Here is a 27,993-nt window from a genome sequence, read left to right as displayed (position 1 = left end):
GCGCTGCCGTCGTGGGTCACAGAGTTAAGCCCAGTCTGTAAACCAAAAGCCCAGGCCCAGACATTTTCCTTTCTAAATCCCAAAAAGATTATTTCATCATAAATTTTAAGTGCCACTTGGTTCAATCCATACAAATGTTCTTGATCAAAACGTTAGCTTTGTACCAAAAAAAATATATTTTTTTTTTGTATAAAATTACTACTAATTATATAAACAGATATATATATATATATATATATATATATATATATATATAAAAGGTTATTCAATAAATATTTTAAAAGAGTATAGACTAAAATGAATAAATTCGATGAATAAAAAAAAAGTAAATAAAAAGGATATGGTAGAATCTAGATCATTATGACTCATTTACAGCACTTCTAAAACAAAATGATTTTAAGAATAGTAATTGGATGAGTTGTGATGCCCATAGCCGCTATTATTCTTCACTTTATATTAATTTCACATCAACCAAATATTCATCATTACAACGGTAATGCATATCATTTTTCACCTTTTATTGATTGTCTTAAAATAATGATACAATTTAAGAGTATTAATAAAACTACTAAAATTAATAAAAAAAGAAAAGAAAAATAAGTATGTGGACGTGGAAGAAACACTTCCACTTTCACTCTCTCCCCTCTCTCCCTCCCTACAGAAACAAAAAAAAAAAAAAAAAAAAAAAAAAAAAAAAAAAAAAAAAAAAAAAAATTGGAAAAACAAAAACCAGAGGTTTCTAAACTGCAACTCCTCCATTAATATTTTGTGTCTTCATCTTTACATTCGAAGATTTCGCAGAAGACAGAGATTAGAGGCAAGCTACACTACTCTCAGCTTATATTTATTCTAATTCTGTTGCTTTTATGCAAGCTCAGCTCAAAGGATGTGTATTAATGGAGGTTTTCCCCTCCATTAAACTCACCGCCATCCTCATATTACCAAATGATTATGTATCCTTCATATTTAGTACTTCCAAAACTGAAGAGGGTTGGTTTTTATTCTATCAATTGTTCATGTTTAATGGTGACTTTATTTGCTGTCTGAAGGATGGTCGCATTTGGCAAGAAGTTGAGAGAATCGCAGATTCCAGAATGGCGAGAGTATGTCTAAGCTCAACTAATATATTCACCACTTGTTTGTTAATAACATAATGCATGTCGTTTTTTCATTGCACCATTTGATGTATACTGAGTTTGGGATGATTTTGAAGTAGTTTTGTTTAAGTGAAGCAATTTTTCAAGTACTTTTTGTGAGACCCACATCGATTGGAGAGAGGATCGAGTGTGAGCAAGAATGCTGGGCCCTGAAGGAGGGTGGATTGTGAGGTCCCACAATGATTAGAGAGAGAAACGAGTGCTAGCGAGGATGCTGGCCTTGTAGGAGGGTGGATTGTGAGATCCACATCGGTTGGAGAGTGGAACTGGCCCCGTAGGAGGGTGGATTGTGAGATCCCACATCAGTTGGTGAGTGGAACGAAATATTCTTTATAAGGGTGTGGAAATCTCTCCTTAGCAGGCGTGGAAAGGAAAATTCAAAGAGCACAATATCTGCTAGCGGTGTGTTTGAGTGAATTGTGAGATCCCACATCGGTTGAAGAGTGGAACTGGCCCTGTAGGAGGGTGGATTGTGAGATCCCACACCGGTTGGAGAGTAGAACAGAAAATTCTTTATAAGGGTGTGTGAGATCCCACACCGGTTGGAGAGTAGAACAGATGAGATCCCACACCGGTTGGAGAGTAGAACAGAAAATTCTTTATAAAGGTGTAGAAATCTCTCCCTAGTAGGCGTGGAAAGGAAAATTCAAAGAGCACAATGTTTGCTAGCGGTGTGTTTGAGCTGTTACACTTTTAATAGGCTAAAAATGCTTCTCACCATTCTAAAAATCATACTATATTGATAAATTTTCTGAAGACTCAACTGTAAATTAGGTAGCCTACCCTGATAGGAATCACAACTCTTCACAATCGTATGATATAGTCCACTTTGAGCATTAGCTCTCATTATTTTGCTTTGGGCTTCCCCAAAAGGCCTCATACCAATGAAGATGTATTCCTTACTTATAAATCCATGATCATTCCCTATAGCCAATGGGGGACTCCCTCCCAATAATCCTTAACACACCCATCAACTGATAGTCTTGTGCATATAAGAGTCGTGCTCATGTCACTGAGGCAATTTACAGACTACACATTCGGACGGAAAAGTCCCAACTGTATTTGAGTGAGTCAAATTAAGAACATTCAACTCTTTTGAACTTTGTTCAACTCTCCCTTTTGAACTCGTTATTTTTGCACATATTTCATGGCACATTTTTTCATATGAAATATCTTGATCATGCGACTACAGGTGCAAATACCATCCATATATGTTGACATGTTCATTTTTCTTATGACAGGTACTATATTAATTATAAGTTAATGAAGAAGAAAGTTAAAAGATATACCCAACAAATAGAGATTGGAACACAAAATGACTACTATGTGCTTAGAGACTTCTCAAGATTATTAGATATTCAGGCAAGTATACATACATTAATGATAAGTTAATAAATTTCTCTAGTTGTTTAGTTAAATTTGCAATTGGTTTTGCTTACATATTACTCAAGGCACATCTAATGTCAAGGGAATGTCCCTAGACCCAACCATATGTTACAAAGAAATATCGAGAACTGTGGACAATCAGCTAGAGCCCAATGCACTAGCAAAACTGATTCAAAATAGAAGAAATCAGCTATATTAAAATTATCTTAAGAATGAGCCTGAATAATATCTTAAACTTGCTCTAATAACAACCCAAGCACAGTGGGCCAAAGTGGCGATACGTAAAACCATGAGGCTGATGGCGATACGTAACAAGCCAAAGCGGACAATATCTGCTAGCGGTGTGCTTGGGTTGTTACAAATGCTATCAGAGTCGGGCACAGGGCGGTGTGCCAGCGAGGACGCTAGCCTCCAAGGGGATTGGATTGTGAGATGCCGCGTCGGTTTAAGAGGGGAACGAAACATTTCTTCTAAGGGTGTGGAAACCTCTCCCTAGTAGACGTGTTTTAAAACTGTGAAGCTGACAACAATACATAACGAGTCAAAGTGGACGATATCTGCTAGCAATGAGTTTGGGCGGTTACCTGCTATGACAAAAAAACAATAGGGAATGCGTATTGAGAAAAGTAGTTAGGAATCTTGTAGACCATCCTGAAGCAGGCTGCCGGAAGTAAGGGTCGTTAATGTTAGAAGAGGGCTTGAGAGTGATCTCGAGAGGGGAGGGTCCAAGTACCTTGAAACACTTGGTTTACCTTGTAGATCATATCTTTTATATTTCGAAATTTGATCTTTTTAATAATTGCATGCTAATTGCTATTCCAGATTGAAAAGATTGTATTGTTTTTGTTGGAGCAACAAGGGCTACTTGCAAGGAGGTTATCTAGACTTGGTGAAGAACAAAATGGCCTTTCCCAACAGCTTACAGAAACAAAAGTTGATGAACTACAGGAACAATACAGAGCAGCTGGAGAAGATCTTCTGAGGCTTCTCGCTTTTGTGGAGATGAATGCAATTGGTCTACGCAAGATATTAAAGAAGTTCGATAAACGTTTTGGCTACAAGTTTACAGATTATTATGTCAAAACTCGTGCTAATCATCCTCATTCCCAACTGAAACAAGTTTTTAAGCAAGTGGTAACATGCCCAATTTTCTTTTCTTTCCATGTTCCTCTTGTAACATTCTGATATAGAGGTTTCTGGGAATTATAAGTCTCTTTGAGTTTCTTGAAGTGATAGTAATGATATGGTGCATCCAAGCATTGATAGCTTGAAGGTAATTGCTCAGGGTATAGTTGCTGTTGCTGGTGCCATATTTCGTAATCTTGCAGAGCTTGAAGATCATAAAGGGAGTTACATCTCAATATATGATCAACTTGACCTTTCACATAAGGTATTTTCTTACAGATCATTAGAAGGTTTATTATCATTTTGCTCAACTTATTTTTGTAATCATATTTCAGTAGGATGATCAATATCAAGGCTTAAAGAAGTTAATTATTTTGGGGAAATAGGCATCCGCTTCTATGATAACTTCTATGATAGAGATGTTGATAATTGTTGGGAGAGGAGTCCCGTCGGCTAATTAAGGGGATGATCATGGGTTTATAAGTAAGGAATACATCTCCATTGGTATGAAGCCTTTTGGGGAAACCAAAAGTAAAGCCATGAGAGCTTATGCTCAAATGGGAGAATATCATATCATCGTGGAGGTCCGTGGTTCTTAACATGGTATCGGAGTCATGCCCTTAACTTAGCCATGTCAATAGAATTCTCAAATGTTGAACAAAAAAGTTGTGAGCCTCAAAGGTGCAGTCAAAAGTGACTCGAGTTTCAAATAAAAGATGTACTTTGTTCGAGGGCTCCAGAGAAGGAGTCGAGCCTCGATTAAGGCTACTTTTTTTTTTCTCTTTCTAAGTGGAATTCTTCTCAATAAAGATTGATTATTTGCAGGCCCCTGTAATTGAATCCATCAAAGAAGCTCTAAAAAGATTATCAAACTCAACAAATTTTCTTCAATTCTTGGGAAAACATGCCATGCTTTTGGAAGATGGATTATCAGATACTCCTGAGAGCTACGTTGATGAAAGATATCATTTTATGTCACTTGTTCTGAACTTAGGAAACACATTTTTGTATATGGTAAATACATATATTATTGTCCCAACAGCTGACAACTACACCATGAGCCTGGGAGCTGCCGCTACTGTCTGTGGCATTGTGATTGGGGCAATGGCTGTGGCGCAGGTGTTTTCTTCTGTTTATTTCAGTTCTTGGTCAAACAGATCATACATGCAGCCACTTGTTTTTAGTAGCATCATTCTTGTTGTGGGAAACACATTGTATGCACTGGCATATGATCTCAAGTCAATCACTATTCTTCTCGTTGGCCGCCTTTTTTGTGGGTAGGTCACCGCAAATCAGGCATTTAAATTTTGTCACCGGTTGTTTTTTCTGAACTTTGGGGAATCTATTTTTTGGTATTCTAGGTTGGGTTCTGCAAGAGCAGTTAACAGGCGCTATATTACCGACTGTGTGCCATTAAAGTTACGAATGCAAGCTTCTGCTGGATTTGTTAGTGCAAGCGCGCTGGGAATGGCATGTGGTCCAGCTCTTGCTTGTTTTTTTCGAAGAAATTTCAAGATATCATCTATTACATTTAATGAGGACACTTTGCCTGGTTGGACCATGGCTCTTGCATGGCTCGTTTATCTCGTATGGTTGTGCATTTGTTTCAAAGAGCCTCCTTCGCTCATGCCATCGGAACCTAATACTGGTTTGTCAACTAAACTTCTCATTTAGCATATGGTTGTGCATATTGATGGATTAACTTGTTATACCATATTATTTAGCTGTTTAATTGGCATATTGATTTTATTAGAGGAATGAATTGTTCCTTTGATCTAGGGAAAACTGTAAAACTTATTTTGGAGAATGGTTGTACACGACCACTACTTTTAAACGAACATGCGAAGCAAGAATGTGCTGACCAAGAATGTGACGACGACGATGATGATGATGAAGGATCTTCTAAAAGAAATCGCAAACCAGTCGATTCAATAATATCAGCTTATAAGTTACTTACACCGTCTGTCAAGGTCTAGTACATTCTTACCCTTCTTACTTTGATGCAATTTTCATTTGAGTTTTTAATCTTTGATAAAGTACGCGTGTGAAGTGGTGAGCTCTGATCATAGTAGTTGCAATATCATTGTTTTATTAGAATCTTCTTTTTGTATTTTATGTTTTGGAGGGTGGGAAAAGGAAACATTCTTTAAAGGGGGTGGAACCTCTCCCTAGTAGACATGTTTACAAAACCTTGAGGGGAAGCCCAAATAAGACAATATCGGCTAGCGGTAGAATTGAGCTATTACAAATGGTATCAGAGCCAGACACCAGGCAATATGTCAGTGAGGACGCTGGGTCCCGAAGGGAGGGTGGATTGTGATACCCCACATCGATTAGAGAGAAGAACGAGTGCCAGCGAGAACGTTGGGTCTTGATAGGGGGGTGGATTGTGAGATCCCACATCGATTGGAGAGTGGAACGAGTGCCAGCGAGGACACTGGGTCCTGAACAAGGATGAGTTGTGAGATGTCACATTGGTTGGAGAGGAGAATGAAATATGCTTTATTAGGGTGTGGAAATCTCTCCTTAACAGCTGCGTTTTAAAAACCTTGCGGGAAGTTCAAAAGTTTGCCCATAGAGGACATCTATATCTACTAGTGATGGACTTGGCTGTTACACTTTCTAATATTTGATTTATTGTATCCAAGGACCATATGAAAAATGACTTTATATAAGAATGTTCTAGACCTATGAGCGCTATGAAACCATTATATGGGTATCAAGTCAGTTCAAATGTTTGAGCTAAAATGATTACATACGATACTAAAATTTTGATGAACACGGTGTTGTGTGCCCTTAGGTGCAACTATTTGTATATTTTATGCTCAAATATGCAATGGAGATTGTACTTGCCGAATCAAGTGTAATCACTGGCTACTACTTTGTCTGGTCGACCACCAATGTTGCAGTCTTTCTCGCATGCCTTGGCTTGACAGTGCTCCCTGTAAACATCATTGTTGGGAGCTACCTCAGTAACTTATTTGAAGAAAGGTACCCCAAAACTTGAATTTACTTTACTTTACTTTACCTTACCTTGTTATTTACTGTTCTTTGATCTGATTAAAAGATTAAAAGTTTCATAAGTTAGTGTGATTTTGTTGTAGGCAACTTCTTCTTGCATCTGAAATTATGGTTTGCGTAGGCATAATTTTAAGCTTCCATACTTCGATTCCTTACTCAGTACCTCAATATGTGTGCTCAGCTCTAATCACCTTTGTTTCTGCTGAAATCCTTGAAGGTAATAATGTAGTCTCTTAAATCATCAAATTGTCAGAACAATGGTTCTAAGTGTTCAACCGATGCAGGTGTAAACTTGTCACTTCTCTCTCGAGTTATGTCGTCAAGACTTTCGCGTGGGACTTTTAATGGTGGCCTACTTTCCACCGAAGCTGGAACTATAGCTCGAGTCATCGCTGATGGCACGATAACGTTGTCGGGGTACTTTAGTGAAAGTAAGCTCTTGAATGTTACCTTAATTCCTTCACTTATTATTTGTGTATATGCCATTGTAGCAACATGTTTTACCTACAACTCTCTTTACTAATTTTCTTTTTTTATTATTAGTTATGAAAAGTTGTACAAAATAATACTGCGATGTACTATAAAAATAGCAGTGGATTATAAACATAAGGCAATTTATATTATTACTTTTGTAAATAATTTGATCAAATGAAACAAAAAAAAGGTTTTTATTTTTTATTTTTAAAATATAAATTAAAATATTTAATTCGGTGTATCTTTTCATACTCACACACATCTTTATTATTAGATTATGTCGTATAGCATACATGATCGACCCTTCTTAAATATTTTAAGAGCAAAATAAGAAAAAAATATCGAACTATTTGTAACACAATAGACATTATATATTTTTTATTCTCAAAACTTAAATGTTTCCTATCGGAAAATGGTTATTTTTTAAGAAACTTTAAGTTCCTAAGATTTTTTTTTTCTTTCCCTTTCGTATATTAAGCTTGACAATTTGTGTCTCATCTGCATCAATTACTTCTATTAAATAAAAATTATACCTAATTTATGAAAATCTTCTTCGTATCACTCAAGTATGACCTTTTTCCACATAGACCTATAATTTAGATTAGACCAAAAAAAAAAAAAAAAAAAAAAAAAAAAAAAAAAAAAAAAAAAAAAAAAAAGAAAAATTGCGAGACAAAATCTAATTTTCATTTCCTATAAAGATAGTCGGCTTTTATTTAGGAATTGCACTATATTAGCAAACAAAGAGTTAGGTAATGGGCTTGTTTCTCTCGAATCCGACTCCAAACTCCTCGTGTATGTTCTTTTCTTGATAAAGAGGCGACCTTTGAAGATCGCCCACTTGATTCCTTTGCTTCCGATTCCCAAATCCGTGATTACATTGGAAGCCCGCTTCAGTCTCTCTTCTACAGAGAGAGAAGAGAGATAATTTTGGGGGCAACAAAAATGGCAGAAGAATTACTTGAAGGTACGGTTCAGAATCTACTGGATCAAGAGACTCTAAAATGGGTTTTTGTTGGCGGCAAAGGCGGTGTGGGAAAAACCACCTGCAGCTCCATCCTTTCGATTCTTCTCTCCCGTGTCAGATCCTCTGTTTTGATTATCTCCACCGACCCCGCTCACAATCTCAGCGATGCCTTTCAGCAGAGATTCACCAAGGCTCCCACCTTGGTTAATGGATTCTCCAATCTCTATGCTATGGTCTGTCCTTTTTCTCTTGCTTCCCCTTCTTTTGATTTTTGCTTCGGTTTGAATCTTGATGTGCTTATGAATTTGATTTGATATTGATTTCTTTATTCGAGGGTTTTGCAAGTTTTGTGGATAATTTGGTGGCAAGAAATGCTTAAAATCATGTCTGTATGCTATTGTTCTTGCTGCTTTCCTGCTGTACGCGTGTTTTTCGATTATTGTTGATGAGTTTATGCGCTTCATACTCTGGGCAATGCTACTGGTATGTAGGAAGTGGATCCTACTGTGGAAAATGAAGAAGTCGGCGAGGGGATGGATGGCTTATTTTCCGAGCTAGCTAATGCTATTCCTGGAATTGATGAGGCAATGAGCTTTGCAGAGATGCTGAAGTAAGAAACATTTTCTTGTTCTTTCAAACATCAATTTATGATCCATACAATCTTGATATATAATGTACGATTTTCAAATGAAGTTTAGATGACAGTTCTAGAACTGTAAGTTTGAGTACTGGTATTGGTTTTGTCTGAAATGTTTATGTTGTTCTAAGTCATCATCTACCACTGCTGGGACTTGGAAAGTGGCAAAATTAGTCCTCACTGATCACTTGTCATGACTAAACTTCCATTGGTTGATACTTGGAGGGTTGGGTGGGGCTGGGAGCTCTTTATAATCATGTCAATTCATTTAACATTGCCATGTTTAATGAATTGTTTATTTCCAGATTAGTACAAACAATGGATTATTCTGTAATTGTGTTCGACACTGCTCCAACTGGCCACACTCTTCGGCTGTTGCAATTTCCATCAACCTTAGAGAAGGGACTTTCAAAGATAATGTCTTTAAAAAGTAGATTTGGAGGTGTATTGAGTCAGGTATCAGTTCTAATTTGATAACAACGATTCTATTATTATCATTATTCGACATGAGCGTTTGATTTTTCGTTAATTTTTTTTCAAGAAGTCGAAGCATTTGCTGTATTAGTTTCATTTGTGCAATTTCAGTAATTAGCTAACCTGAAACTTTCTGCAACAGGTGACCCGAATGTTTGGAGTTGATGATGAGTTTGGTGAGGACGCAATTCTGGGAAGGCTGGAAGGAATGAGAGATGTGATCGAACAAGTTAATAGGCAATTCAAAGATCCTGTAAGAGTGCTCGTTTTCTACTCGTTTGTTATTATTATTATTCTTGTTTTATTGCCTACTAGCATTTTTCTAACCATTAACAAGTATTAGAAGAAGTGGTAGAAGTCTTATGTAATAGAAGTCCAAAATTATTGTAGAACAGGTAAAACTTCTGAAATGGACAAAAGTGCAGTTAAACTATAGAGCTTAAAAATGGTTAGGTCCACCAGAAACACTATGGATGGGATACTTTAGGTTCTTTTAAGGGTTAGGTCCCATGAACTTGTGGGGTTCCATTCACCAGGATAACATGCCATTCTCATAAATAACCAAAAAACTTCCTCATCCTAGGAACAAAATTCTCCATCGTTGACATTGACCAAGAATCGGACGATGAATATGCATCTAGCCCCCTACCTCTCTCCACCACCCCACCATCCCCCATTGCGAATAAGGCCAACATCTCTCACCCATTGCTAGAGATCACTCTTGCGGATACAGAGCTTGACACTCTTTTTCAAGAAAAGTAGAATGAACAGAGGTAGGAAGGGTCACCCCGATATTAGAAACACTCACACCAATAATGGCCATCCAAATCTTGGCACCATGGCTAAAAGAACACCAAATGTGCATCATGGCTATTCCATCTGGGAAAAAGAAGCCCACTATGGCCAAGAAATCGAGTAAACTAACTAGAGAGATTGACCAAAGGCCCAACTTTGGTCATGGCTATTCCATCTGGGGATCTAAATCATGTGGAATGACCAACTTTGATATGAACTTTGATCATTTCAGAAGTCACCAAAAACTTATATACCTTAACCACACATATTACACTGGGGGATCTAAATCATGTGGAATGATCCAACTTTGATCATTTCAAAAGTCACCAAAGGCTTATACACCTTAACCACACATATTACACTGACTGATAATTACAGATTTTGGATTATAGGAATCTATGGTCCCTGTAGATATTAAGAAAGACATCTATTCTGGCAAGAATTACAGGACCTATCATGCCTATGTATAGAGAATTGGCTTTTGGCGGGTGACTTCAATATCTCTCGATGGGCACATGAAAAATCTAGTGGAAAAGTTCAGAGGCATGAGACAATTCAACAATTTCATTAGAGAAGATGACCTAATCGACCTTCCCCTCAATAATGGACTCTATACATGGTCAAACAACATATTTTCACCCACCTTGACACTCGTCGATAGATTCCTTGCCACAAAAGGCCTACTTAGAAAATTTAGTAACGTCAGTGTTCAAAGACTGAATAGACCTACATCTAATTATTATCCCATTCTACTTTCCATGGGTTGCTCTAAATGGGGCCTTTCGCCCTTCCGATTCGAGAATATATGGTTTAACCATTCTGAATTTTTGCAAATGGTAGAATACAGGTGGAAGAATACGCCCCTCTGTGGATGGTTGGGGCATGATTTCATCAACAAACTTAAAAGACTAAAAGAAGTCTTAAAGAAATGGAACAAGGAGGAATTGTATTTCCACAAAAAGAAACCAACTACTAATTGAAATTACTCTCCTCGATTAGATGGAAGAAATTGGCTCAATTACACTAGTCCAACACATACGGAAAAAAAAAGAAAAAAAGAAAAAAAGAAAAGAAAAATTCATGAAAGCAGAACTTATTACGTTGGCAGCAAAGGAAGAGCACTCTTGGAGACAAAAATGTAAAATGATGGTTAGAGGAGGGTGACACAAACTCCAAATTTTTTCATCATATCATGGCTACAAAGAAACGAAATGAAAGAGTACCATCATGGAAATTCTATCCACACAAGGCAGAAGTTCAATAAACGAAGAAGAAATTGTCTTAGAATTTTTGTCCTTTTCACGTCCTTATATATAAAGGACAATGCCCTCCGCAAATTTCTCCACGATCTTGACTGGAGTCCTATTGATCAATAGCAAGCTACTTCTCTCGAGGTTACTTTCACTGAAGAAGAGGTGGGAAGACGATTCAGCCTTTGGGCTCCAACAAAACTCTAGGATCGAATTATTTTACCTCTGATTTTTTTTTTTTTTTTAAATGTTGAAACTTTATAAGAGCGGATATCATGAGAGTATTCCAAGATTTGTCTTTGAAACGTAGTTATCCTGAACGAAACATACATATGTCTGATCTTAAAGAGATTAGATGCTCGCATTGTTGCAGGCTTTTGTCCCATAAGTCTCACAACCGGACTATATAAAATTGTAGCAAGGGTATTATCATAATGTCGTAAAAAGGTTCTTCCCTTCACTATAATTGGGCAACAAACAACTTTTGTAGAGGGGAGACATATTCTCGATGCATTCCCCATGGCAAACGAACTCAGAGATGAATGAGAAAGAAAAAAACAAAAAGGTGTAGTCATTAAACTTGACATGGAAAAGACTTTCGACAAGGTTGGCTGGACTTTCCTCGAAAACATTTTGTGGCAAAAGGCTTTGGCTCAAAATGGCGAAGGTGGATAAAATGATGCATCTCATCCACAAACTTCTCCATCACATCAATGGAAGACTAAAAGGGAAGATTTTTGCCACCCAGGGTCCGAGACAAGGCGATCCATTGTCCCTTTTTCTTTTCATCATGGTAATGGATTGTCTCAGTTGCCTATGGACAAAAGCGAAAAGCAGAATACGAAGGATAGATAAAAGGATTTCAGATTGGTAATGAAGGTTTAAGCATCAGTCACCTTCAGTTCGCGGACGACACAATTCTCTTTTCTAACTTGGCTTCTTCCATAAAAAAACATGATTGTGGTAAAAACCTTCGAAGGATTCTCTGGACAAAATATCCATCTCCAAAAAACAGAGATCATAGGCATCAATATTAGCACAAAGATTATTGAAGAATTTGCTAGCGTATATGGTTGTAAAAAGGGAGAATGGTCGAATATTTACCTAGGACTACCTCTAAAAGAAAACCACAAATCTTTTTCTTTCTGGAAGGTTATTATTGAAAAATTAGAAAGATGGTTGTCAACATGGTCATCATGTTTTACTTCTAAAGGCGGAAGACTCACCCTCATATAGTCACATTATCCAACCTCCCCAATTACTACATGTCTCTATTTGAAATGCCACAAAAAGTGGTCGCAGATATAGAAAGATTATTCAGAAACTACTTATGGAAAGATGACTCACGCCTTATTCAATGGAATATTATAAACCTCCCAATAAAAAAGGGAGCCCTCGATTTTCTCTCGATAAAGAAGAAGAACGAAGTTCTCTTCGCCAAATGGTTATGGAGATATCATCACGAAGAAAAGGCCTTGTGGAGAAATCTTATAAAGGCCAAATATACTCCTCCATCAAACAAAAATCAACCCCTCCATCTGTTAAAGATCACGTATTTGTTTAGATTGCTGTCAGTTAGTATCTAATTAAATCTCCGCTAGGAGTTAGATTTGTTTTGATTTGATTTACTTTTGATTTGATTAGATTTTGTTTAAATTTGATTTGTTTACTGGTTTGTTACCATATTTTCTACCGATTTTTAGGTAGATTTTCTAAATATCTTTTTGTATTCTCTCTAGATATAGAGAGCATTCTTGCTCTCAGTAATTCAATCTTCTCATCAATCATTCAATCCCTCATTCTTTCACTAACAATTGCTATCAGAGCTATCTTCTTAAGGGATTTGTGAGATCAAAATGGAAGGAGAATCCAGTTTTTCAGTTGTTGCACACCCGTCTTTGATGGAGACAATTATCAAATGTGGGCAGTTCGTTTGGAGACTTATTTGGAGGCTTTGGATCTTTGGGAAGCAATAGAAGAGGATTACGAGGTCCCTCCGCTTCCAGCAAATTCTACTGTAGCACAAATCAAAGTACAGAAGAAAAAGAAGACAAGAAAATCAAAGGCAAAAGCTTGCCTATTTGCCGCTGTATCTAAAATGATCTTCATGCGAATAATGTCCCTCAAAACAACAAAAGAAATCTGGGATTATCTATGAAGGAGATGAGAGGATTCGTGGAATGAAAGTCCTAAATTTGATTAGGGATTTCGAGTTGCAGAAGATGAAGGAGTTAGAGTCGGTGAAAGAGTACTCCGACAGACTTCTCAGCATCACCAACAAGGTGAGATTGCTTGGTTCTGTATTAAATGATTCCAGGATCGTTGAAAAGCTGCTAGTCACTGTTCCAGAGAAGTTTGAAGCCACTATTACTACTCTGGAGAACACCAAAGACCTGTCAAAGATTTCTCTTACAGAAGTCTTGAATGCTTTACAAGCACAAGAGCAAAGGAGGTCTATGAGGCAAGAAGGGGTGATTGAAGGTGCCTTACTTGTTAAGCATCAAGACAACAACAGGTATAAAAACAATAAAAATTTCAAAAATCAATTAACGTATGGAGATTCATCTGTCAATTATCAGAAGATAAAAGGAGGAGGTTTCAAAAAATCCTATCCACCTTGCCGCCATTGTGAGAAGAAAGGTCATCCACCATACAAGTGTTGGAGAAGACCTGACGCCTTCTGCTCCAAATGCAATCAACTTGGACATGAAGCTGTGATTTGCAAAGCCAAAGATCAGGTGAAAGAAGTAGATGCACAGGGAGTTGACCAAGAAGAAGAAGAAGATCAATTGTTTATGGTCACTTCTTCCTCAGGCAAAGAATTAAGCGAGAGCTGGTTGATTGACAGTGGGTGCACAAATCACGACATATGACAAGGAGTCTTCTGAGGAATTAAGAGAGTGAGGATTGACAATGGTGAACACTTGGAAGTCAAGGGAAAAGGCACCGTAGCTATAACAAGTTATGAAGGTACAAAATTTATTCCAGATGTTTTATTTGTACCTAAAATTGATCAAAATCTCTCAAGCGTTGGTCAGCTACTTGATAAAGGCTATAAAGTGTTGTTTGAGAATAAGCAGTGCTTGATCAAAGATGCTAGTGGCAAAGACTTGTTCAATGTCAAAATGAAAGGAAAAAACTTTGTTCTAAATCCGACGGCCTTTATATCCAGAGTTAGTGCCACTGAGATTTAGCACAAAAGACTTAGACACTCTCATCATCGAGGTTTGTTTCAGATGTAGTCAAAGAAGCTGGTAGAAGGACTCACTGACATTGATGATGACATGTCTCCTTGCCGTGCTTGTAATTTTGGGAAGCAACATAGGCAACCCTTTCCTAAACAGGCATGGAGAGCCTTGAAAAAACTGTAGCTGGTTCATACTGAGCTTTGTGGTCCTCAGCGAACACCATCATTAAATGGTAATCTTTATTACATTGCTTTTATTAATGATCTAACAAGAATGGGTTGGATATTCTTGCTGAAGCAAAAGTCGGAAGTTGCGGGTGTATTTTGGAAATTCAAAGCCAAAGTTGAGAATGGAGATGCATGCTTGATTCAGACTATAAGATCAGATAATAGCAAGGAGTACACTTTAGAAACTTTTAACGGGTTTTGTGAAGAGGCTGGAATTGAACATCAATGGACAGCACCATACACTCCTTAACAGAATGACGTCAGTGAAAGGAGGAATAGATTCATAATGAAGATGATGAGATGCATGCTTCTTCCAAAACATTTTTGGGGAAAAGCAGCAAACACTGTTGTGTGCTTGCAAAATCGAATTTCAACAAAAGCTGTGAAGGACCTAACACCATTTGAAGTTTGGTATGGTTACAAACCTTCTTTAAAGTTCTTTAGAGTATTTGGCTGTCTTTGCTTCACTTACATTCCATAGGTCAAGCGTGATAAGCTTGACAAAAAGTCAAAAGTTGGCATCTTTGTTGGGTATAGCACTATATCTAAAGCTTACAGAGTTTTTCAACACACACTAGTCGTGCTATTGTGAGTCGAGATGTTCATTTTGCTGGAAATAAGCAATGAAATTGGGAAGAATTAACGAAGGTGAATTAGATTTCTAATGCACAAAACAATTTAATCTTTGATAGCATGTTAGAAGAGTCTGAAGATGAACGACAATATGCTTTGGTTGATGATGCACCTGCCCAAGGAGGAGCTTTCCGTGATCGAGAAAAACAAAATTTGGGAGTTGGTTGATCGATCTCTAAACAGAAAGATAATTGGAGCAAGATGGGTGTTCAGAAAAAAGCTTGGAGTTCACAACATCCAAACAAGGAGTATTAAAGATCACTTATTTGTATAGATTGTTGTCAGCTAGTATCTAATTAAATCTCCGTTAGGAGTTAGATTTGATTTACTTTTGATTTGATTAAATTTTGTTTAGATTTGATTTGTTTACTGTTTTGTTACCCGATTTTCTACAGATTTTTAGGTAGATTTTCTAAATATCTTTTTGTATTCTCTCTATCTATAGAGAGCATTCTTGCTCTTAATCTTCTCATCAATCATTCAATCTCTCATTTTTTCACTAACACCATCTTCTACAAAAGGGCTTTCGATTAAAACCACATCAACTACCGAACTTGCCATAGGGTGGGTGATAGAGGAAGCACATCATTTTGGACCGACCCATGGGTTGAAAACACCAGGATAGCCCTGAGGTATCCACTTTTGTACAAACTCTCTCATAGGAAAATAGCCACGATCAAAGAAATGTGGAATGGTGTCAACAAATTCCAGGATCTGAAGCTTAGTAGGAATTTAAAGGATAATGAAGCAACATAATAGGATGAATTATGCCTTGACCTTGCCCATGTGGATTGTCAAACAAAGCAGACTCATTGACTTGGCTCCCCTATGCTGATGGGGTCTTTTCTACAAAATCTTTGATGATGGACATGGTGGAAAAAGTAGAAGCTCTAAATCCCACGCTAGCAAAGACAGTATGGAAATGACATTAGCCTAAAAAGGTTAAGTTCTTCCTTTAGGAAATAGCACGTAAAACCATTAGCACAAGTGAAAATCTTCAAAAAAGAATGCCTTACATCACTCTTTCTCCAAATTGGTGCATTATGCAAGAAAGAAAACGAATCACAAAGCCACTTGTTTATGCAATATGCACATACGCTCATAATTTTTGGACAACGATTTTCAATACATTTAGATGATATCTCACATTTCCTAGGGAGGTAAGCGATCTATTGGATATGGTCTTAACGTACTACCCTTTCAAGAATGCAAAATGTCTACTATGGAAAAACCTCATCATGACTTTCTTTTGGAATCTGTGAAAAGAAAGAAATCAGGGAATATTTACGAAAAAGACACAGATCTATGTAGAACTTTTTGACAAGCTTGTTTACCAAGCTATATCTTTGGGTAAACGGTCTAATATTTTTACTTCCTATATTATACGTCATATCTCCCTCCTTGCAATGGGGAGTCCTTACGAAAAAAAATATTGAACTAAACTTCAATGTTATCCGACATCTTACATCTGTTAGGTGTACTTATGTATCTGTTTGGTTAGTGTTGGGACTCTTTTGTGGGCTGTTTTTACCCTTTTATATATTTTTTTTCTTTTTCTAAAGCTTGGTTTTTTACCCAACAATTCTCTGTTTTCAGGATTTGACTACATTTGTGTGTGTCTGCATTCCTGAGTTTCTCTCTCTTTACGAAACAGAGAGACTAGTTCAAGAACTCACCAAGTTTGAGATCGATACTCACAATATTATCATTAACCAAGTAATTTACAATGACGAAGGTACGACAGTTAACTGAATCCATACACATATATTCTCTAAAGTGATTTGGATCTTCCCTGTTTCTTAACCATATGTATGTGCTCTGCCGTTTTAGATGTTGAATCCAAGTTGCTGAAAGCGAGAATGCGAATGCAACAGAAGTATCTCGACCAATTTTACATGTTATATGATGACTTCCACATCACCAAGTTGCCATTATTGCCTCAAGAGGTACTGCTTTCTCTGCACATATTTGTCTCAATATATCGAGATTCATTCTGTTTTCTTTTATCATCTAGTCCATAAATGCTTTTTCCTTCACGTCTGCCATTGCTTTTTCCTTCAAGGCGCTTGAAGCTGTTCAAGAATAGTCTTCAAGATCTATTAGAACAAATATTTCATTCTCTCCTATATATAATTATTGAAGTTTGGTAGACCTTGAAAGGAGAAGGAAGGTAGAAATGGCAATAGGTGCCTTTTTTTTAATTCACCCGATCCTATGTTTTATAGTAGTGAGTACCGATTTGTTGTACAGTCTGAGACAAGTTGCTAATTCTAAATACATATCATGTTCTGTTATATCAATCTTATTTTTAGTTAGTTTGAACATAACTTAGTGGATAAAACACCTTAAGTTGAAGATGTGAGAGCTTTGTGATTTGAAAACAGAAACAGGCAAAAGGAAAAGATTGGGAAGAGCTTTGATCAAACTTATTGTGCATTGTATTGCAGGTGACTGGGGTTGAAGCTCTGAAGGACTTTTCAGGTAATTTTGTGAGCCCATATGAACCAGCGACTAGCAGAGACTCGGTGGAAGACTTGGAGAGGAAAATATCAACGTTGAAACAGCAGTTGAACGATGCTGAAGCTGAGCTTGATAGAATTAGAAAAGGGAAGCAAAAGGCCTAAAAACAATACCCTTTCTTTTCCCCAACTCCCTATTTTCTTTGCTTTTGTTTTTCCTTATTACTTAAGAATTTCTTCTTGGAGATTATAATACCGAAAGTGTTTTATTAGAACAAATGCTGCTGCGTAGACTTGGGAGGACCATTTTTACTGTATCGATTTTCTGGTCAATATAGTTCATTCATTATTCCATTTTTTTTCGTTCTATTTTCATTACGAAAGATGAACTCTGCATCAAGTAATATATTGCAAGTCTGAACATTTATTTAATTATTTGTTCTTAAAAATAAAATTAGTTATAGTGACAGTTGATTTACCAAATCATATTTTAAAAATATAATATTTTTGCTATTGAAAATCAGTCACCGATTCAATGCTTCAACCTTAAAGAAAACTTTATGGTTGTCTCAATATATTTCTGTTTCTGTGTCGACATGTTGAAAAGAAATATTTAAAATACCTTTTCGAACTTTTTATACAACAGAACATGAACATGAATTGAAATGCCTATGAATATCCTTTCTTCTACTTTATTCAGTCATTGAACATGAACATCCACCCCAACAGGATGATTTCACAAGCCTCAGAGTTTGTATAGTTTATAGGATAACAAACAATACGTATTTTTAAGGTTAAAATGCCATATTATCTCAGACAACAATTACGTAGCTACAAGCGGGACAAGCCATATTCCTTACTGAGTTAGCCTCCATGCAGGGTGGATATGAACACCACCACGTCTTTCTCTTCCAATGGTGTATCAAGCTGCCCACTCAGCTCCCAATCACAATCATTTACAAGCACCAGAACACCAGGTCTTCTGCAGGAACCACATTTGAAACCATCACAATTCTTCACCCACTTTCACGTTCATCCTCTCATTCACAATCTTTGAAAAAGAAAATTGATAAACTAATGAGATGTTTCTTTTACAACTTACACAGTGTCGCCTTTCATAAACATTTCTGGCCTCTCCTTGATCAGATTACTTCGGACCCAAGAGAGCAAATCTTTCATAATTAACTGAGAACCGTTTTAAAAGAAACATTAGACTTGCTTGATAAACAGAGGAATGAAGCACGAAAATATGAATCTGATATTGACTCGATCTTTCATTAAATTGTTGAAAAATTTTAATTTACCGTTCCCGCTCCATTTTCAGGATCAACGCTGACATCGTGGATCTTCACAGAGTCACATAGTAACTCCAATCCCCCACTGCATGTAATAGTTAATATTACTGTCATGTTTAACATATAAACACTAGCTGAAAAATTAAAGCCTAAAGAATGACATACTACATTGATATCTTTTCCGTTCCACCTTTTACATTCATAAAAGACACAATAAAAATGCAACCTAGAAGCATATGGAAGGATAATTTCTAATATTGCAGACAATAGGCTATTAAAGATCCTGCCACATTATTTATTTTCCTTCTCTTTTGGTTTTGGTGGGGATGAGGAAATAGAGGGTACTGATGGAGTCAAAATCTGCAATCACTGTAAACAACACACTGATGAATTGTTGAAACAATATATGCAATTATAAATGGTACAATCCAGCCAAAAAGTTCCACTGAACACATAAAAGTTGAATATGATAAAGAACAGGTTATCGATTTCCAATGTATATATAATCTAACGAAAGAACGGAGTGTAATTTACAAACTGGCATATGCTTAAAAAACAATGGTAATCGAACGAACAAAACCAGAATGAAAACAATATGGAGGCAGTGAAGCAACTGGATATTCAAGCAAAACTATAGTTTTGGCCCCAATATCCCGAAGAATAGGTGCAAATTTTGAATGATTGACAACTAAACACAAACAATTATATCCAATAGTCGATCTTTTCTTCCCTTCAGCCAGCCCAAGAGAAATATTCCCCAACATCAGTATCACGATACCTCATTAATACACAGAATTCACGAACTCAAGAGTTTGCTCAAATTCAGAAAACAATCGATCTTTATGGATAGACAACGACACAGAAATTCAAGTTTATAAGCTGCGAAAAAACATAAAAACACGATCGAACAAGATATTTCTTCTGATTTCCAACTTTCCCAGAAACAGAAGGAATTGAAACTCTGTGTTCCAGGATCAGAAATTTTTCCCCTGTATCTCTCTAAACAAACTGGGGAATTTTCCTTCCAAGTAAAATTTGAGAAAGAGAGAGAGAGAGAGAATTACCCAAATTCAAGTGTGAGTTGCATTCTCAATTTGCTTCCGCGGAACCCTAAAATAAAACCCTAGAGAGAAGACAAAGATCAGATCCTTAATGGGGGAATTTTAGAAGTAACTTCAGTCTCACCGTATGATACAAACTATTCAATTCGGGTTGAACCAAATTTTAGTTTCTATCTTCTGATTTTTTATTTTGAGTTTTTGGGATTTAGATCTTTTAAATACTCCTAAAAATATCTAATAAATTATTAATCTTTAATACATTATTAAAATATTTGATATTTTTTAAAAAAACTAGTACATTATAGACGTATATATTTTTTAATTTAATTTGAGTCCAAATTTTCACTACAAAATTTCAATTTTCATCAAATTTGATCACAAACGCGAACAAATATTGCAATTTTTATAATACTCTAATCATCATTGGAACTACACTCACGAATATTTTAGATTCTTGCACCAATAGATAAAGGATATGATCTTTTTATTTGTTCGTAATGATATTGACGTTTGGTTTTAGTTCGTGTTTCTCTCTCCATCCAGATGCAGCCAAGTTTGTAAGGCAGTATGGAGGGTTTTCCAGATTGGCTGCTGTAATTGGGGTTCTGCAAAATTCCGGTTTCCCCTTCCCATAAATCCCAATTTGGTTCCTCCTTCTCTTCGCCCTTTTTCTCCTACAATTTCTCCCTTCATCAGCTACCTTTTCGTTTCTAGTTTCCTGAAAAGTTCTCGAGCAGGATCCCCCTTTTTGAATGACCGTACCGTTGTGTTCTTAGACCCAATTTTTCTTTCGGCTGGCTATGAGGGGGTTTTCTCCTTGTTGCATCTTAGGGTTTTAGTTTGTACCAGGTTCTTGGACGATTCGAGTGTTTCTTTCTTTTCTTGCCGCTGCGTTGTGATTCTTTCAAGTCATGGAAGCTTACAAGAAGTGGGCTAGGGACAACAGAGACTACCTTCACTCTTTTGAGTCTCTTGCAAATGTGAGCACTATAGATTTCTTATCATTACCCGCTGGTTTCTCTATTTGATTTCATCTGGGAATTGATTTGGTTGACTTGTTTGTTCTTTAATCTGTACGTGAACGGTGTTGACCTTGGCTTTTATGGCATTCTCTATTAAGTAATATTAGCATCTTTTTGCTAGTAGTTTATTTAAAGAATGGCTTTATGTTTCCACAGTTTATTTTCTGCAAATTTAAGATGACATGAATGTCATGATGTTGATTTGATTTTTAAAAGAATAAGAGATATAGACAACAGATGGTATCCATATGTCTGATAGCAATGAGCATGAAGAGACCATTAAGTCAATTTATTCCTTGAAAATGAAGATGGTTATACTATGATCATTTTTTGTGAGTTTTGAATGTAAAACACTAGTCGATTGCCTGGCATTTTTATTGAAATCAGTTTGGGTAAACTGCACCTAAGTGCGTTTAATGTTATTAACATGTTCATTCTACATGATTATGTTCCTGTATGAGAGTACCCGCAAACTTTCTTTTAAAGCATGAAACATATCGTCATTTGGTTATATGGATCTTATTATATTTTGGATGTTTTTGATGGTCTGTGTATTGTTTAGGTTTTGAAATTGTAACCGCCTTAACCTGATATGACGATATTTCTGGTTATATGGAACAATACCGCTTTTGGGCTTTCCCTTCTGGGTTTTCCTTCAATGGTCTGTGTATTCTTTATCGTCATTTTTTATAAGGGTGTGAAAACTTCTCGCTAACATATGTGTTTTAAAACCTTGAAGGAAAACCCAGAAGGGAAAGCTTAAAAGGACAATATCTGTTGGCGGTGGGCTTGGGCTTGGGCTGTTATAGAAATATAAAATACCAAACTATTTGCATGTTGGTGATGAGCCTTTTTCACTGTTTGATCACAAGCAATTGTAACCCCTTGTAATAGATCTTTTACTGCTTGCTTGGTTTTGGCCTCATTATAATGCGGAACAACCCATTCAAATTACCTTACAATGAGAGAAATATAGTAGATTGGCTGAAAAGTTGAACCACCTTACTTTGTCATACATGTTTAATCGATATTATTAGTACATAATCTCCTCTAGAGGTTAATCTTACGGCAATTGTAGAACAATTTTTTTGCCATTTGAAAGTAGAACTGGGATGGTGGAATCTTGTTCAAGGATCATGGAAATATTAACGTTGGATGGGTTTCCATGTGCTAATTTGGTGCATGATGTATTTTGTCATCTCATGTTTGTTTGTCTTAAAACAGGTTAATTTCTCGATAGTTTTTGAAAATTGTGATGTTACCATGATTAAAGTCAACTGTTGGTAGATCTGAGAGTATAAGTTTGTGGATTTCTACCTTTTATATGGTTCTTAATACTATACAGGGCTTGACGTGGCTTCTTCCTGAACGATTTTCTGATTCAGAAATTGGACCTGAAGCAGGTTTTGTGAAACTTTGGTAACACTTGACTGCTTCTTCTGAGCTTGGAATTTGTAGTGCCCTTGGGTCCCCTTTGATGAATATGCATGTCTTTATATTTGTCTCACTTTCAAATGCTATAAATTTACAGTAGCCCATATCAAAAGCATTCTGATAGCCAGCAAGGTTTTCTTAAGTTATTCTGTTTTCATTTTTCAACTTAGGGGTTCGAACCTCGTAACTTTGGAAGCTATCTCCCTATGTTCCAAGTTTGTACCAACTAATGTTAAACTTTAACTGTTATTTTGTTGTTTACTGGCGTTGTCTTGTCAAATGAACACGTTCCTGCTTCTTCGTTCTAAAGTTTTGCTTTGCTCTGAGTGGATGATTTGCAACTTTGAAGCTATTATTAATTAGTTTAGGGATTTCTGCAGTTTCTGCCGCTGTTGGCATTGTCACTGCAGTCAATGAACACATAATCGAAACAGCTCCAACCCAGATGCATGTAAACGCAACTGTGCCATCTTCATTTCCTTATTCACTATGCATATCTGCTCTGAAAAACTTGGAAACATTGATTGAAGTTGCTGCACAACAATATTATGGTGATGATAAACGATGGAACTTCATTGCTGTTACGGAGGCTTTGAAGTAAGACACATTTGATGAGTGTGGGAGTGCCATTTTTTAATTTTCTTATACATTTTTATTGCATAGTCTCTGCCTTTACATTAGTAGCGTTGAATTTCAGGGTACTCTTTAGATTAGCTCTGTTCAAGAATTGTGGGTACAAGATCCTTCTTGATGGAGGAGAAACCATAAATAACGAAAGACATCTGAAAACTTCAACTTCTCAGCACAGACCGAATGCTTTCACAAAGCATGGTGGGCATAATGCATCTGGTTATTCAGGATATCTTAATGGACATGATCATTGGAATCTAGAAGGGAGGGCATTATCTGCATTAAGCAGGTTCGGGGAAAACGCTCGGATGATTTCACCACCAGCATGGTCGTACGGGGTTCAGCACCAGCACGGAATGTTCAATCCTTCAGGTGCCTATATCGATCCCAAGTTCCTAGAGTTTTGTTGGTAATGTCTACTGACAATTAATTGTGCCTTTACAGCTACAACGCCTGAGAGGCCTACACTTTCCACTATTTTGTCTGAACAGGGTCATCGCGGGGCTCTTTTCGTGACTGGAGAAGTACTTTTCATAACACGACCGCTTATTTACGTTCTTCTAATCCGCAAATATGGGAGTCGGTCGTGGACTCCTTGGTTTCTTTCACTGGCAGTGGACCTCCTTGGGACAAGCTTTTTATCATATGGTACCTCAGCTTCGACGAGTAGAAAAAACCAAAGATCATGCCTTTCCGACTCTGAGAAGGATGAGGTCGTGTTCTCTATAGTTCATCCTCCATGAATTTGTTGAGTCATTCTCATATTAACTTCAACATGTTTGACTTGGTTCAGCTGAGAAAACGGAAGATGCTTTGGGCATTTTACCTCATGAGAGACCCATTCTTTGAGAGATATACAAGGTGCATACATGCTTCAAGATTTAAACTTTTAGAGTCGAGAATTTCTCGACTTCAAACTTATAGTCTTGGATTGAAACTGTTTATGCTGAATGTTTTTTCAGGCGAAAACTTGAAGGGGCCGAAAAAGTTTTAGCACCTGTACCTTTTGTCGGATTCCTCACAGGTTCGAAGTGTATCCATTTGCGATAGTTATAGATTTAAGATTATGTGGATTATAGCTGATATTTAGTGTGTTGATGTGCAGCAAAAATTGTTGAGCTTATTATTGGAGCTCAGACAAGATATACTTACATGTCAGCATCATGAGATGAGAGGGAAATTGGAGTTTGAAGGGCCGCAAGTCTTCCCCTCCTGGTTTGTTGTTTCTACGCTTCATACAAATATTTGGTGACGTTTCCTTTTGCAATCAACTATTCTGAATAATAACAATAATAATAATAATATAGGTGGTGAAATAAAATGTGTTTTTATTTATTTCAAATAATTTTAATTCACAGGGCATATTTTTATTGTTGAAAGTAACGGTTTAATGATAAAAGATTGAATTAGACGGAGAAGGCAAAATGGAATTAAAACTCAATTATTATGAAGTCGTTGTATGTCAAGTCAGCGAAATTTAAAGGTGTCCACAAATCGATTTTTAAAAAACACGGTTAAATAATTAAAAAAAAGAAAGTAGGGCCCATTGGGCAAGGTCCCCATCTAGAAAAACCGACGTGGACCACACTTGCAGCACGTGGACCCCATTGCAAGGGGAGCAAGAGGGGCATGTCCATTGTATGTATTATAGGCGGGGCCCTTCAGTGTGATTAGTAGTGCTGGTGGGACCCACCACCCGGGAAGGGAAGGGAAGGGAAGGGGGCCCACTTTCTTTAGGCATTTTGGTTGGTTGGTTGGTAACTTGGTACGTGGTGGCCCATTGTCTGAAAAATACAGCCTATGTGAAGTCTTGGTGGTGTTCTAAATAGATTTTTTTTATTATTTTAGTTCTTTAATTGTTTTTGTACAATTAAAAAATTAAAAGACGTAGTGAAAATTGATAAAAGAGTATAGTGAATAGTAAGTTTTAGTAGTTAATGGTTAAAAAAGTAGTTATTGATTAGGCATAGTTAGAGTTTGTAAGAAGAAGATAATTATATAGGATAGGATATGGGTTTAGCTAGTGGGCTGGGGAGGATAGATATGGTTGACAAAGTGACGTATAGAGTAAGCTTGGTAGGGTGCGTCACATGAGAGTCATTCTTAGTGGGCTTTCCATCATCTAGGTTTGGATTTGGACTTTCAAAATTAATACCCAACTTTTAACCCTTTTTTTTATTAATATAACCCTATCTTATCTTAACTATTTACCATTCAACTCTAATATTCTGAAAAATATTAATTAATTAATTTATTATTATTTATTAGTATGTAGAGAAATAATGTACTCTCCGGAATTCATTCCATTAAGTTTGTTGCTACAAATATATACTATTGATTTGTTTATTCTCCAGAATTGATTCCCAAGGAATCCCTATCTCTATCCTGCAAATACATTAGGATGAGTCTATTTTTATCATACAAGGGCAGCATAGTAATTTTGTTTCTTGCTTATTCTTCTACCCATACAACCCAATGCAAACTAATGTGGGTATTTATAATATACTTGAATTTTTTTTCAAATATTCCTTATTTACTTTTAATTCTTTTCATTTTTCTGCCCAACCTTCTATTTTTATATTTGTTGTAGTAGAATTTTATATAACCTAATTTGGGAGATGTAATTTTGGAAATAAAATATATAAAACTGGCGATAGGTTATTAGAGAGAGAGGAGAGAGGAGAGAGGAGAGAGGAAGAAATAGGAATGGCAAGTTGGGAGTTATTGGAAGAAGAAAAGGGGGTGGGGGTAGGTCCATCATCCCCAGCTTTGACCCAACACTACTGGGCCCCACCCTTCTTTGTGGGTCCATTTCCTTTCCACCCCTCCCCCAACTCTTCCTTCTTCTCCCAATTTCTTCTTTTTCTTTCCTTAAATCCCCTCTCCCAACTTCTTCCTCTCCCCTCTCCCCCTCCCTCTCCGCTCATGGCCGATATTCACAAACAAGAACTCGACGACGACGAAGACGACGACCACCACCACTCTCCGCCCACCCATCTCTGTATCAATAACTCCGACTCCTCTCCAATGAACCTTCTTCCCCTTGCTCCCAAGCGGGAGCATCCCGACAACGACCACGAAACTCAGGTCCTCAAGTTCACGGCAGAGATACCTAAAACGGTCTCGTCTATCCCCCCCAAGAGACCCTCCACCAAGGATCGCCACACCAAGGTCGAGGGCCGAGGCCGGAGAATCCGAATTCCGGCTACCTGTGCGGCGCGTATCTTCCAGTTGACTCGTGAGCTCGGCCACAAGTCCGACGGCGAAACCATCCGCTGGCTTCTCGAACGGGCCGAGCCGGCGATCATCGCGGCTACTGGAACTGGTACCGTTCCCGCCATCGCCATGTCTGTTAATGGCACTCTCAAAATCCCCACCACCACTTCCTCTTCTAACCAAGATTCCACCGATCAATCCGCCAGTAAGAAGCGGCGTAAGCGCCCCACTAACAGTGACTATGTTGACGTAAATGACGCCGTTTCCGTTTCCGTTTCCGTCTCCGCCTCCGCCTCCGCCCCGAACGGCGCTGTTCAGGCCGCCACCGTTGCCGGTTCCCCCGCCGTCCAACAGCCTTTTCCACCGGGGTTTGTTCCAGTGTGGGCCATCCCATCGAACGCCATAATTCCCGGGGCGGTTTTCATGGTTCCATCCGTGGATTGCTCTTCCACCCGTCCGCAGTTTTTCTCATTCCCGACACCGGCAGCGCCGCTCATCAACACAACGGCCCGACCCATTTCCACCGTCCCGTCGAAGCTGCACACGTCTCACATTCAAGCAAACACCACCAATCAAAGCTCGAGCACTTCAAACTCCTCCGCTTCCAAGTCTGAATCCGTCATGGCGCCGATCTCGAGCTCCACCGTCCCGACAAACGATAAAACGACGAAACAGATGCTCAGAGAATTCTCATTGGAGATATACGATAAGGAAGAGCTTCAATTCATGTCTCGCTCGTCGGAAAGAATGAAGACAGAATAGATGGGAAGTTGTTTTCGATTCAATCTCTCTCTCTCTCTCTCTCTCACCCAGTGTAATCTATCCGCCATCGACGAACCAGAAAAGAAAGCTTGAGACGAAGAACGAATGGAAGAAGGAAAAAAGTATCGTTTATTTTTTTGGAAGTGCAGCAGAAGGAAGGGGAAGCACGAGGCAGTCACGTGGTAGACGTGAGGATCGAAAAGTAAATGCACGTGTAAGCTGGGTGTGGGGTTTTTCTTTTTATTTTTTTGGTGAAGGCGCAAAGGTGTGGGGACCACATCAGCGAGATGGGTCAACACTACGGAAAGAGAGAAATTTTCCTTTTTAATATATTAAAAAAAAAAAAGTGGGGTCAAGGTCAGTGGTGGAAACGAGTTATGCTGCTCCGTGGACCGTGCAAGCCTGGTGTGGGGACTACTTTTTAACCTCCTTGTGTCGATGCGATGGAGGTTGGGGAGGGCCCAACGGCGGTCTTTTAGGCCTGGAGCATGTGGTGGTCCCCTCTGCCCGGCCTACAACCGGGTTGTGGGTTCTGTGGTCCGAGCCAGGTGCATGGCTGAAGGATAAATGAACACGTGTTACACTGAGTTAGCGGGAGACTTAAGAGCGTTCCTTATTGCCACGTGGATCAATCAGATTGGTTTGGTAGGAGATGCTTCTCTGGAAACTTGGGGTTATTTTGGTGAGAGAAAAGAAAGAGAGTTTGTAAATTCATTGTTTAGCTGGCTGGCAATTCATTGTTTCCATCTTCTATCCATGTAAAATCTCACGAACTAAATA

General features: G+C 37.7%; 5 protein-coding genes across 9 annotated transcripts; 4 read left to right on the top strand and 1 right to left on the bottom strand.

The window, feature by feature from the left end:
• Positions 1-718: 718 nt before the first annotated feature.
• On the top strand, positions 719-7,289 carry LOC111499025 (SPX domain-containing membrane protein At4g22990-like). Of its 2 annotated transcripts, none has more exons than XM_023150464.1 (11): positions 719-812; positions 1,045-1,103; positions 2,399-2,519; positions 3,366-3,677; positions 3,829-3,933; positions 4,494-4,945; positions 5,030-5,316; positions 5,448-5,638; positions 6,469-6,659; positions 6,773-6,906; positions 6,974-7,289. In XM_023150464.1, exons 2-11 carry the CDS (start codon positions 1,051-1,053, stop codon positions 7,210-7,212), a joined length of 2,085 nt encoding a protein of 694 aa, XP_023006232.1. In that variant the 5' UTR covers positions 719-812; positions 1,045-1,050; the 3' UTR covers positions 7,213-7,289. The 2 variants fall into 2 exon arrangements, with proteins under 2 accessions (XP_023006232.1, XP_023006233.1); XM_023150465.1 differs by having other exon boundaries at positions 721-817; positions 1,050-1,103.
• A 624-nt stretch (positions 7,290-7,913) lies between these two features.
• Positions 7,914-18,147, top strand: LOC111499030 (ATPase GET3-like). Its single transcript, XM_023150471.1, has 7 exons — positions 7,914-8,363; positions 8,622-8,740; positions 9,073-9,223; positions 9,384-9,494; positions 16,931-17,069; positions 17,165-17,280; positions 17,782-18,147. Exons 1-7 carry the CDS (start codon positions 8,109-8,111, stop codon positions 17,956-17,958), a joined length of 1,068 nt encoding a protein of 355 aa, XP_023006239.1. The 5' UTR covers positions 7,914-8,108; the 3' UTR covers positions 17,959-18,147.
• Positions 18,148-18,449: 302 nt separating this feature from the next.
• LOC111499031 (ubiquitin-related modifier 1 homolog 2-like) lies at positions 18,450-20,309 on the bottom strand. 2 transcript variants are annotated; one of them, XM_023150473.1, is made up of 5 exons: positions 20,153-20,236; positions 19,867-19,967; positions 19,098-19,173; positions 18,896-18,978; positions 18,450-18,775 (listed from the first exon to the last, which is right to left on the bottom strand). In XM_023150473.1, the coding sequence occupies exons 2-5, from the start codon at positions 19,869-19,871 to the stop codon at positions 18,658-18,660; spliced, it is 282 nt and encodes a 93-aa protein (XP_023006241.1). In that variant the 5' UTR covers positions 19,872-19,967; positions 20,153-20,236; the 3' UTR covers positions 18,450-18,657. The 2 variants fall into 2 exon arrangements, with proteins under 2 accessions (XP_023006241.1, XP_023006240.1); XM_023150472.1 differs by lacking the exon at positions 19,867-19,967 and having other exon boundaries at positions 20,153-20,309.
• Positions 20,310-20,557: 248 nt separating this feature from the next.
• On the top strand, positions 20,558-24,554 carry LOC111499027 (peroxisome biogenesis protein 16-like). 3 transcript variants are annotated; one of them, XM_023150467.1, is made up of 8 exons: positions 20,558-21,129; positions 22,517-22,574; positions 22,986-23,202; positions 23,303-23,607; positions 23,680-23,948; positions 24,029-24,096; positions 24,198-24,259; positions 24,341-24,554. In XM_023150467.1, the coding sequence occupies exons 1-8, from the start codon at positions 21,061-21,063 to the stop codon at positions 24,400-24,402; spliced, it is 1,110 nt and encodes a 369-aa protein (XP_023006235.1). In that variant the 5' UTR covers positions 20,558-21,060; the 3' UTR covers positions 24,403-24,554. The 3 variants fall into 3 exon arrangements, with proteins under 3 accessions (XP_023006235.1, XP_023006236.1, XP_023006237.1); XM_023150468.1 differs by having other exon boundaries at positions 20,560-21,129; positions 22,517-22,590; positions 24,341-24,553; XM_023150469.1 differs by lacking the exon at positions 22,517-22,574 and having other exon boundaries at positions 20,560-21,129; positions 24,341-24,553.
• Positions 24,555-25,837: 1,283 nt separating this feature from the next.
• Positions 25,838-27,915, top strand: LOC111499026 (transcription factor TCP9-like). Its single transcript, XM_023150466.1, has one exon. The coding sequence runs from the start codon at positions 25,942-25,944 to the stop codon at positions 27,211-27,213; it is 1,272 nt and encodes a 423-aa protein (XP_023006234.1). The 5' UTR covers positions 25,838-25,941; the 3' UTR covers positions 27,214-27,915.
• The last annotated feature ends 78 nt before the right edge of the window (positions 27,916-27,993 follow it).

The sequence above is a fragment of the Cucurbita maxima genome, unplaced genomic scaffold (assembly GCF_002738345.1).
Source record: "Cucurbita maxima cultivar Rimu unplaced genomic scaffold, Cmax_1.0 Cma_Scf00026, whole genome shotgun sequence".
NCBI lineage: Eukaryota > Viridiplantae > Streptophyta > Magnoliopsida > Cucurbitales > Cucurbitaceae > Cucurbita > Cucurbita maxima.
This window is presented reverse-complemented; position numbering and strand designations above follow the sequence as displayed.